The sequence below is a fragment of the Bombus vancouverensis genome, chromosome 8, assembly GCF_051014615.1.
Source record: "Bombus vancouverensis nearcticus chromosome 8, iyBomVanc1_principal, whole genome shotgun sequence".
Lineage (NCBI taxonomy): Eukaryota > Metazoa > Arthropoda > Insecta > Hymenoptera > Apidae > Bombus > Bombus vancouverensis.
In genome coordinates, this window is record NC_134918.1 from 7370427 (window position 1) to 7382867 (window position 12441).

The window sequence follows — 12441 nt, forward strand, 5'->3', positions numbered from 1 at the left end:
ATTTACTCAAAAAAGTTTCTATAAATATACAAATATTTTCGTGAGCCACAATACTCACGATCAATTACTATATAATTCACATTACAACATTACCAAGGTAAACGATACTCTGATACTCTGAATAACGTGTTAAACATGTTAAAATCAGAATACGATAAAAGCAATAAAAGTCTTATAAAAATTTGTTAGAGTCAATTATTAATAGTACCTTAAAATGTCTCTAGAAGCTTCGAATACCTTAAACATTTCTAGGAACGCGAACGATACGTTTCTAAGATTTACCGTCAAGCCCCAGCGTGCAAAGCGGACGAAACTGCAGCGCTCTGGTTGCTCTGGACAGCCGTTTGCGCGTTCACCGGCCGTTCAAAGACGGGTTCGTCGAACGCAGGCACTACTCGGCGATGAAGTGTATAGATAGGGTTAATCGGTCGGTTCCCGGTGGTGTGTAGAGATCAGCGAGCGAAAATTAGTTTGCGAGAAAAGCGTCGCGTCGCATCGCATGGCAACGTTCGCATTTTCTGCGTCGCCGGTGGCGCTGGTTCCGTCGAAACGACGACGCCGGTAGCTTTCGAGCGATTTCGGGCAGACGTGCAGCCTGCTTTCCGCCGGTGGTGGGGATAGTTACGCGGCGTTCGACTTGAGTCGGGTGGGGCGACATCACGCCGGGACGGAACAGCACGAGATTCTCGCAGTGTCGAATCCCGCCGGTTGTCTCGTTCTTTTCGTAATTGTCGTCGACTTCCTTAATCGTTAATTCCGAGTAACACACACGGCTCGTGTAACTACGCGTGCCGCGTTCAATCATTTGCTTTCCCGATTTTTCTCCCGTTCATTAACTTGTGTGCGCGAGTTACGAACAATTTTCTAGCCTCTCGTTTAAGACCGATTGTCTCTCGTCTCTGCCCGACCACGTGACACACGTTAGTCCAAGTTCTTACCAAGAGTTACGTTTAAAAGTGTGAGAGTCCTGTTTTTGTCGCGAGGCGTGTAAGAACATTCTGGAGAAGACGTTTCGTTTCGAGAGAGTGAATCGATCGATCCATCGCCTATTAACCGAGACGTCGCACATAGTAGCCTTAGCTTTCCTACAACGACACGAGTGAGAAGCCAGTGGTGCAGTATCAGCTTTCGTTTTGCGAGATTGTTCATTTCCATTATGGAGAAGGTGAATGGTAATATCGAGAAACGATTGCCCGAGGCGGAAGAAATTTGGACTGGGAACGTGACGATGGAAGAGCCCAGAAAAGAAACCAACAACCGATCCGTCAATCCTGGTCAGGTTCTCCCTTTGATGCAGGTAAGCTTACGTAACTCGAAACTTACCAGTTCGCTTGCAAATCATGCTGGTTCGCGTATCGTTCCGACTACGTTACCCTTACGATGTGCTATTCGCACGTGTGATTTCGAACCGATGCGATGGGTGTCATTAACCCAAGGGAAAAGGACTTAAAGCGGAAGGACTCAGGAGTCTAGTGTTCCAAGGCAGCGCCGTATCGATCGATCCCATCGAATCATGGCGAACCGGGCGATATACAGCCGCGGCCGATTTGTTAACGCGGTCTGTCACATTAATTTAGAATTATCGTGACATTATAGGAAAATTTTATTTCTTAATGATATACTGTACAATGAAAAATTTTATTTGTGACTCGAAATTTTATTTCAGATATGCCTATGTCGATTAGTCGTCTTTTATTGCTTGATTTATTTATTTAGTAATCTGCGGGCATTATCTCTATGCTATAAAGAAAATAAGAAAGAAATTACAACGTTGAGTATACAAATAAAAAAAGAAACTGAAGTACAATAATTGCAAAGCTGACTGTCTGCGCTTATAGAAAAAACCATGGAAGTGTTGATTTTGAAAATGTATGATATACATTCGCTTCGAATGGAACATTTGATTAATCATTTGACGATCGGTAAAACTGAATCGGTAAGACCGAGAAGTGTTCGCAGCAAGCAGCGAATTTATACGGAACGACACTTATTAAATTAGCATAACGGGTGTCCACACGTGATCTAAGGTGTTAGCCAATCAGTACTCTGGAATGTATTAATTTGCCGGTTTGTAACGAAAGGTGTTTCTAAGACACGTAGTATATGTATTTTTTTTCTTGAACACTTATCGCACGGGTCGTTGCGTGTTTCCATGGAACTACGAATAATTGTCGTTTCACGCTTACGTTCGATATTCGCCGGCGACGTAATAAATTCGTTTCTACGAAAATCAGGCTGACAAACATAATATAGTTGACTTTTATGCATTCACGGAAAACTTGCAGATACAAACATATATAGAATGCATATAATATATATCATATATTATACATATATATAATATACATCATATTATATCATATGCATAAATATATAAAAGTATATAAAGTATCCACGGTATAGTAGTTACGATACTTAGTAGTTAAAACAATACTCCTTGAAACATAAATACATATATGCATATGTATAAGAAATGAATTCGCATAGATATAGGATACTAAAAATTGTAACTAAATGTACAATAAACAGATAGTTCTAGAAACGACGAATCAAGCTAAAACATTTTCTTATTTTTCAAAAATCCAGACAGCACGTTTCTTTATTAAAAAAGTAAAATCTGTATGTACTGTACTATTGTACATCAATAGTTTATTGACACGGCATAAAGAGGAAAAGTACTTTGCGTTTGATACAGTCGATTCTTACGCCGCGTTAAAACGTTTCGCTGTTTTAAGTTGGTAAAACAATGGCGATATTAACCGACTATGAAGCGTGCTTCCTCCTTGAAGCTTTTTAATGCGTCCATGTTGCCATTATATTATACACCTATACGGCAACCATTCTCCCGATCCTATTTCACTCGAAATGACGTCAGTTCAGGCGGCAGTCTCGAATCCGAAGGATCATTTCCGGAGCAATGGCACGAGTATCGATTGGTCGACACGCCTGAAACTCTGAGACAAGGCGCGGATCGTGTGTAGGACGCGACATTATGCTCCATCGATGTACCGAGATACACGAAGGCTCAATTCGCTGCCATGATAGAACGCCGATATGCATAATTATGTTCTCGGCCACGAATTTTAATGGCTTGCGATATGTCTGTGACATCCAACGAGTTATAACGAAACGATAAAAGAAACGAGAAAGAAACTGTTATCAAGAAAGTTACGTGTTTTCGTGCATGTTTTCGTGTTGGGTCTACAAGCTTAGTATCTGTTGTTTGTGACGTTACAAATTATTTTTCCTGATAATTGACGGATAACGCCGAACGAAGGAAAATAATATTGCAACTATATTACTTATTTCTGCTTTTTTAAATGTTCTTTTCCTTCTTCTTTCTTAGATTTGAGGAATAATGCAAGGATTGCCAATATTTTTCGCTTCTATTTAAGACACACTCTGTTACTAAAATAGAATTATTCATTTCTCGGCGTTCTTGCACAATAATTTGTTAATTAATGATATCAGTGAATTGATAAGTTAGAAGTTACAAGTTATAGAATTCGACCTCACAATTTCACAATTTTATGATCGAATGGTTTATGACTGAGGAAATTTACAATAATTCGATTGTACGAGAGAACCTTGGGATTGCATTATTATTTTTATCGAAAATTTCTTTATTCCATTAGTCATTGTCCCCTTATAAGCCATTTTGTTGAATCACGCAGAAATTAAAATGCCTCAAATTATGTTAATTGACACACATACAAGAAACGACGCAGTATTTAAACAATTGAATCGACGTAATATATGCGTCGTTATTAATGAATGTATTAATGTAGGATTTCTTTTAAACCGTTAAATTAAAAGCCATTCTGTTTAGTCCAACGAAAACTATATAGCAACATAATAATAATATAACAAAGTTAATTTCTTTATATGTAGTTACAAATCGATATAAATATGTAGTATCACACGATGCAATAAAAATATCTTGAAATATTATCGGTTAATATCGTCACGGTTGTTTTTTTATACGAATAATTGATCTCCAAATTATTTCATCAATATTCGAGTGTAATCTGATTTTTTAATAAGATTGACAATTGACGTAATATTGAGGCTATAATTATTTACATAGAGTGGACCGTGACTGTTCGTTCTTCAAGTTAGACCGTGCGCAAAGACCAACATAGTTGGTTGTATTATTATGAACCATATCATAACAACGTGTCACGAAGGGTCATATTGTTTTGCAAGTGTCGAATGATATATATATATATACATATACATATACAGCGAGCAAAAATATAAAGCTTATTTTGATTTATCCGCGCAATTATTTTTCAAATCAGTCTTTGTTCGAAAAAATATTCCTAATAGAATTTATCCTCTTTTCAGGAAGAGTTTTTACGATGGACACAAATTTCGTTTATTCCGTATAACACGAGTGTTTCTGAGATTTACAAGACGATCTTTGTTTTCTTAAATGATGTATACTTTCTTTTAGCTAGAATATAATTTATTTTTTAATAAATTCATTGATCTACGATATGAGACATCGAGTAATTTTTAAATATTTTTTCGAATATAAATTTATACTATCAATTTATTTTAATGAGGTATATTAATCGTGCAGAAATTGAAGAACACATTTTTTCTAAATTAATCGCAGATAATATAACGGAATCAGTCGTCACAGTGAATATCTTATGCCCATTTATGTCTATTTTACATAATAAATTATGTGATTTTTTAAGTATCAGCATTAGCCTGCTGTTAGTCTTCAATCTTTACACTAAACAACTAATATGTGTATTTTTTATAAAAGTACTTTTCCATTTTGGTGAATTGTATCTTCTTTAAAAAAATCTCTGTAAGATTGTGTTTTTACTATTGAAAATCAATAGAAAGAAAATTTCTTTCACGTTCTAAAAAAAAGAAAAAATCCAGTTTCACAAAGGGTAAAATATCATTCGAATAGGTATATCAAACAACTTAGAGAGGAACTTATGGTGTCATAGTGTTTATCAAATAATAAACGATAACCTTTTCCCTGAAAAATCTCGTTCAGTGGCGAGTGACTATCTATTCTTGAAGTTATTTTCTATCGGAGAGTAATTTTTTGCGACGATAGCGGCAATGATCATTGATCATTACCGTCGCGATCGTCTTAATTGTTTGAAATATGTATTCAGAAACAGAACGAGCCTGGCGCTGTTTATTGGAGTTAATGCGTTTGGACTTTAGACCACGCTATACAGGGTGTCCCGAGATAAATAATTAACGATAAGGAGAAATATAGTATTATGTTTAACGACTACGTTTTTATTTAGTACTATCATAAAAATGAATATTTGCGTGGAAATACGTTATTTGTGTTTTTCTAAATATTTCATATATTCAAGATAAGACACCCTATATATATAAGAAGTATTTCTAGAATTGATAAAAACATATTTACATTAGGACATCGTGTCGCTTCGTATATTTGTACCTACAAGTATACCTTTCAGTTAGCCCGATTTGTTTATATGAAATTCAGAGAAAGGTTAAATTCGATGTAGTCTATCTTCTGGCGAAGGTTAAAGTGTTTTTTTTTTTAAATGATAATCATAGTGTTCGATGTTTTCTATTATCGGACATTGTTGATTTATGTTCATGAAATTTTGTCAGTACATATTAATTACTCCACAATTATATTCCACGGTTTAAGAACTTTTATTTACTTAGCCCTTTTACAATATTTGTAATTGCTTAAATTTCAAGCAGACCTCGAATACGTTTAAATTAAGATTTATAAATTATAAACTAATATATTTAAACTTTATAACAAGATTTTTCCATGGATAGATAAATAATATGTACACGGTTAATAGAACATCTTGTAACACTATTTTTGGTAGAATAAATTAATGTTTCAATATCATATCAGTTTCAGACAGATATTACTCATGGAACATTTTATCTTATTATTTTCATTGAAACGAATTAAAGTTTCAGTATTATAACATATTCAGATAAATATCATTAGCAGAAAATTTTGTGCTGCTATTTTCATTAAAATAAATTAAAATTCCAATATTACATCATGTTCAGGAAATAAAAGTTGAAAAGTATTTTAAAACTCTTCCTCTATCCTAGCCGTGAAATTTGTTATTCAACACAGAGAAATTCTTGGAACGATTCTAGAAACCGAATTGCTGCTCGAAGTTAAAAACGATAATCTCACGAATCGCTTGAATCACTTTGCGTTAAACACGCAATGAGCGCGATGACGTTGAAGCGGCATATTTCAAGCCTAGGCGGTATGCAGTCAGGTTCATAAATCCATTTACCTCGTTAAAAAATTAAAATGTTCGCATCAGACACGAACTACCGAATCGTATAACATGTATATTCTTCCAGTGTGTGTATTTTTCTTGAAATTTATCGTCGATACGATTAATTTCCCGTTGAGTTACACACTCTCGTGGAACTTTGAACGTAGACAGCGGTTATAATTTCTCGCGAAACCGCTATTAAAATAATCTCTCTCTCGCGCTCTCGATTGCCAGCGAAACGTACGAGCGTCTCAGAAATTGGACCGATCAACTCTGCTTTTTGTATATTTCTCGATTTTATTACGTACGTAATGTAATTAATCTTCAGTTCTCAGGGCACGGACAATTTTCTTAGATAAAAATTGAATGCCACTTGGAATCGAAAAAATATCATTAAATTCCACAGAGAAACGTTAAGAGATAATCTCCGTAACATTTGATTATATTTCAATCTTTCAGTAGGTATTTTCAACCTCACTCTTTTATTCGTAACTTTTATATTTTTTAATGCTTCTATGAACAACGCTGTTTCGGTTATACGCGGATGTTTTTCTTTTTTTAAATTTCGACTCACTTTATCTCGAATCACTTTATTCAGTATACGTTTACGAGTCTCTTTATTACGGCGATTAAGAGAAGTGAGAAAGAGCGAATGCGGATTCGTTCGTATGAACCAATTCCTCACAAATTGCCACTGCGGATCAAGAAGCAAACGGCCAGTGTGTTCGTGCGAGTTACATAGTTACTGTTTCACTGTATAAGTAAATTATGTACATAATATGTATGTAAATACACGTATAAATATATGCACGTGCATTGGAAGAATATAAATGTACATATATGTACATGTACTTCAATCTTTCGTGACGTCTATTCTTAACTACACGAATATTCGCGTGCCCTGCATTGTTTGAAAAACCACTCTATCCAAAACTTCTACGTGATTTTTTTAAATTGATCTTTTTATTAATATATTAGATTAACAAACTCACAGTACTCAAGGGGGACCATCTTTAATACTTATTATTGTATGTTTAAGATGATTACTAATTTTTTACTACATACATATATGTTTCCAATAAATATCTTATACTTCTACCAATATGATCGCGATAATTGTGTCTCGTTATGGTATTAACGAAATTTCGAAATGTCGTATGTAACACATACGCAATTTTTTATATAAATGTTCTCTATTCTAAATGTTCAAGTACTTTCGTGTGTCATTTATACAGTGTAGAACAGCTGGCATTACAAACGATTACTTAACCAACCGTATTTCTCGCATTCATTGTATTTATCGGTTTTTAATAATACCGTTCGTGAATATTCCAGCCATTCTGACTCCTCTGAATCGCTGAATTAATTAACTCGGATGCCCCGATGACGCTGTTGGAAGGATTACGTAATAGACTCGCTGTGAAATGACATTTTTTCTTTTGGCGAAGGTGTACACTTCGGATCTTGTTCCTTCTGTCGTTCTATACTGATTCGTCATGGTCTGAGAACTTATTTAGTAACATTTTCGAATTCTGTGAATAGACACAGAATGGCTGTTGGTTGGAAGATGGAGTATTTTGCTTGACGGAGATAGTGTTGTTTGCTACTATCTTATGTAATTCGTGGGAAGGAAAAAAGAGATAAGTGGTGTAATCAGACTGTATAGATATTTTTGTTTTATTAATTCTCAAGTATATGATTTTTCAAAATATAGCAAGATATTTTGAAATTATTGGTTTATACGTTGCAAGAACATAGAAAAATAATTTGAAATATTCGTACCACTTTTTTCATCGAAGGAAAAGATTTATCGCTAAAGAGATTGTTGTTAAATTCTTTTTTTTTCTATAAAAGGGTAAGAGGAATTTTTTATATATAATGTCGTAATAACTACAAATGGCACAGACGTTCGAATTATAGCTGGGAAAGATTACAAAAGACGAAATAACTTGTTTATGAACAGACAGACACTTTATGTCTTTGTGCTATGAATACATCATTAATTTAGACACTATACAGTAAATGTTATGTGTCTACTATATTGGGGAATACAGGTATGTTGCCAAATGGCAGTTGCATTTAAAGATTAATGTTCCCTGGAATATGATGTGAAATTTGTTCCTTTAAAAAGAAAGAAAATTTTTATGAATACATTATCTGGTAAAATATAATAAATGTACGATAACGATAAAGTGATATATGCGAAATCTAGATATATGAATATCTGTTAAGAACATTTAGATTAAAATAATGCAATTAATATTTTGATGTAACGAGAAATGTACATCATCTGATAAAAATATATCGTTGCTTTAGATACATTTCATAAGACGTGATAAAAATTCGATAGCAAACAAAATGATATACGATAAATATCATAGGTATATGATTATTGTAACTTTCACGTTGCTGAACCTGCTAAAGCTCATTTTCTTCGTTGAACCTATAAAACTGTATAATTGTCTTGTGTAATAACAACTATATAATCCACAGAATGATAAATTAACCTAATAAGAAAATTGACATTATTCAATATATTCCTATGTTATTAAGTAATTTAAAAAAAGTCCTCTTACCCTTTTATCGCGCTTTCTAATTAAACAAACATATTCTGGCTTCTACAACATTGAGATATTGAAATGCTAACAATCACGAAACAATCCTGTTGTATCTGTGGCGTCACACGTCATTTAAATTAATCACGCTTCCGATAATTTGTCTTCGGCACATTAATTAACGTCCTGTCGTCGTCGAGTATATGCAATCGTTTATGACTTATTATAAATCATTTCTACAACCATTTAAACTCCGAAACTTCTTCGTCGCGTTTTGTCGTCCTTTCCGTTGGTTTACGCTCGTTTAATTCGTTGGCGTGTACAGTTATCTATCAGTCGATTTGAGACATTATGGCTGCTTTGTATTAATTTGGTCATTGTTAGGGACAGATCGAAAGCTGATTTCTAACTTTACAAAATTCGAATTCGATATCGAAAAATGTTATTGTATATTTACGTTTTACAATATTTCGAAGTAGAATATCTTGAAATAATTGTTCAAATGATTACCAGGGAGGGTAGTTTTTCTCTAATCACTGTAATTAAAAAATCGGATAAAGTTTCGTTTAAAATAAAATATCCTATGAAAATCTTATTGAGAAAGTCCACGTAGCCGCTGATTGTTTAAATCCTTGTCATCATTACCATTTTCATCTATTTAATTTAAAAGACTCGTACAGAACGGAAAGAAATCATGCTACGGTTAACAGACGAGTGCAAAGAGTTAATAATAATGGTAGATAGTGATTTTGGTTAAGAAAAAATAATACACATAGGGTTTTCTAATGTGGAAAAATTGGTATGCCAATGGTTCGTATATATCTCTGCATACCGAAAACGCGAACTTGGCCAAAGATGACGCTCTCATATATTACATATTCAAATGGAACGTCCCACTAAAGAAAAAGTGTCACTGTGTTAACCGGAAGTCAGCAACGTCTTCCAGTGAAAGCTTCTTCGATATTTCTTGGCTGATTACTATATAATTGGCCTCGCGCATACGGTAATGAGCAACTCGTGGTTAATGGCAACGATTCTTCGTATCATGAAGCAAGGAAAGAAACGTTCATTTTCTTGGCGTGAAAAAAAGGTAATAATTTGTCGAGGAAGGATGAGATACGATAGATTACGTTTTACGGCTTGGAAAGGAAAAGAGAAACCGTCTAATTACTTAGGAATCATATAGATTTTTGTACTCTTTGATAGACTTCGTCTTGTTTAACTATTGCGTAATCCTTTTTTAAGGAAAATGAATGATGATGTTGGTTTTAATAATGAATGGAATATAGACAGTGTCAATGTTATTTGAAGTTACAGTGAAAGTGACGAAGAAGTTTGTTTATCTTCGCTGCAATAGGATTGCAGATGTTTGATTAATCGTATCATTTTTATATATAGCTTGAATTTAATCAACAACGAAATAAAATTTAAGACTACAGAAAACAAGACGAAGATGTAAACGAAAGAAATGTATAGAGAAAACTATACTACAGTAGAAAGAATAAAACTGGAGCAATATTTAGGGCATTTAAGACGGTGGAAGAAAAGATACAATATTTTGAATAAGACAAAATTATTCTTAACCAAAGTACACATTTTATATGTTTCGATTACAAATCTTTGTTTTATTCATTATTTATTTATTTTATTCATTTATCTCGGAACTATTATTCATTATGTAATAATCTAATAGAATTTTAGAAGAAAATACTCCATCGATTCAAATGGCTTTTACTTCGGTTAAATATTTTTATTTTAATACAATTGATCTGGAAATTATTATGCAATGACCCACTATTACTTTCTTACTATCGATCAAAGAGCAGAGAATAATTCATTCTTCCTGCTCATCGAATCATCGAAAATCGTCGATTATTCTTTCCAAACTATACACTCGATTCACTTTTTTTTATTAGTCTTTTCGTTGCCTTTAATAAACTGTCATCTTAACAGAGGTGTTACGTCAATCCTCGATTCAGTCACTTTGTTCTTGCGTTGAAAAACTTTTTTAAACCGCCCACGTGCAGGCATTCTTCGATACGGTTGCCCGTCGACATCGATAACCGGACTGATCTTTAAATAGAATAAACGTTTTGTCACCGGCAACCGAGGGTCGGTGATCGTACGTGAAAGTAACGAGAATGAAGAAAAGGTTAAGCGAAAGGTAGAACCACTTTGGTCTACCTAAACGATCGACATGCCATTACGAATTCAATGGTGCTTTAAATGGAGTTCAGCCTTATCAAGCCTTTGCGTATTCCTTTGCATAATTCAACGTCACTGACTGCCAGTGGCTGCCCATCAGTATCCACGATCATTCCGTCTTGTCACTCGTCTTTTCGCGTTTCATTGCTATCTTGTTCCTTTGGCAGGTGTATCTAAGCTTTGAATTGCATCTCGTATTCACATGGCCGTTAATTTCAATTTTCTATTATCGTCGTTAATTGGCGTCGATCATTTCAAGAAATATCTCCTCGTCCGTGAGAAGATCTAGTAATTGCTTCTATATGAAATAAATTGGTAAGAAGTGTTTGAAATACGTGAAGTTTTGAAAGATTTGACATTTCTTTCCCGAAACAGGTTTGTTTAGAGTTTACAGGAATATTTCACGCTTCTTTCTTTGATCGTTATCTTCTTTACTGTTTCTGTCTGTTTGCTGTATAATTCATTCCACCTTTCAAAGGAATTTGAATTCGTTTCTGATTAGTATGATCTATCGAAGAATTATAAAGGTTCCAACAATTGACATATTTTTATAGAAGGTATGACCTAAATTGAGATTCGTTTTATTTACCAAGCACTATAACGAGCATTTTAGTTTAGATGTTATATATTACATCTAACCTATTCACGATAGCTTTTATCTTGGATATGTAACTGGAAATATTTCAAGCTGAAATCCAAGCTTGATTTTATCCTGTCGTCAGTGTATTCATTTTTAGACACAGCGTGTTCGTAAACGACCCTTTAAGCTTGAGACCTGCAGGCTCGTAGCTTGGCTCGTGCTCCGTGTGTACGACCACTAAATTTCGGTTTTACAACGTAGACGTAATTAAAGTCACTCTGACCGGTTATAATAAACGGGGCAGTAAATTATTACGGAGGCCGTAGAACAGGCCAGCCCACGAAAGGATACGATTCTTCGTTGAAGGAGCCCTAAGGACTTTAAGAACGCTGACGATACGATTCGCGTGAGAATTTCTCGTTTATCCTGCGGAATCCTCGAGAGTGTTTTCGAGTAAACAGAAACATCCTCGAGAAGCAAACAACTTTGCTAATAAATACCTTGTTTCCTGTTAACAGGAAAAATTCTTGTAGATAGAAGATTAGAATTATACTCATGGAATGATGAAACTAATTGTATAACGTGTATCTTTAATAACGTATATGTTTCCTAAGATCAAAATTTAGAGTGCCTATTGTCTTTGAGAAAAAGAAATTGTTTCATCTATTCTTAGATATAATTAAAAATGAAAAAGAGAAATTTGTTTTTACATATAGTATGATTATGAAAAGATCGATTCTATTTCCTCTAGAATTGTACGTATTATTTTTGCATCAATTTTGATTATGTGAATTATTCGCGTCAAAAATTTCAAAATTCCTTTAATTAAAAA

General features: G+C 34.1%; 1 protein-coding gene and 1 long non-coding RNA gene across 2 annotated transcripts in view; one reads left to right on the forward strand and one right to left on the reverse strand.

Annotated features, from left to right (window-relative positions):
* Positions 1 to 12441, reverse strand: part of LOC117164825 (uncharacterized) — a 68115-nt gene that overhangs the window by 19002 nt on the left and 36672 nt on the right. The window lies entirely within an intron of this gene.
* The window catches only part of LOC117164823 (terminal nucleotidyltransferase 5C), a 169945-nt gene continuing 158178 nt past the window's right edge, over positions 675 to 12441 (forward strand). Inside the window, exon 1 of the mRNA XM_033348202.2 lies at positions 675 to 1297. Coding sequence (XP_033204093.1) covers positions 1157 to 1297 — 141 coding nt within the window. The 5' untranslated portion in view covers positions 675 to 1156. The remainder of the gene's footprint in view (positions 1298 to 12441) is intronic.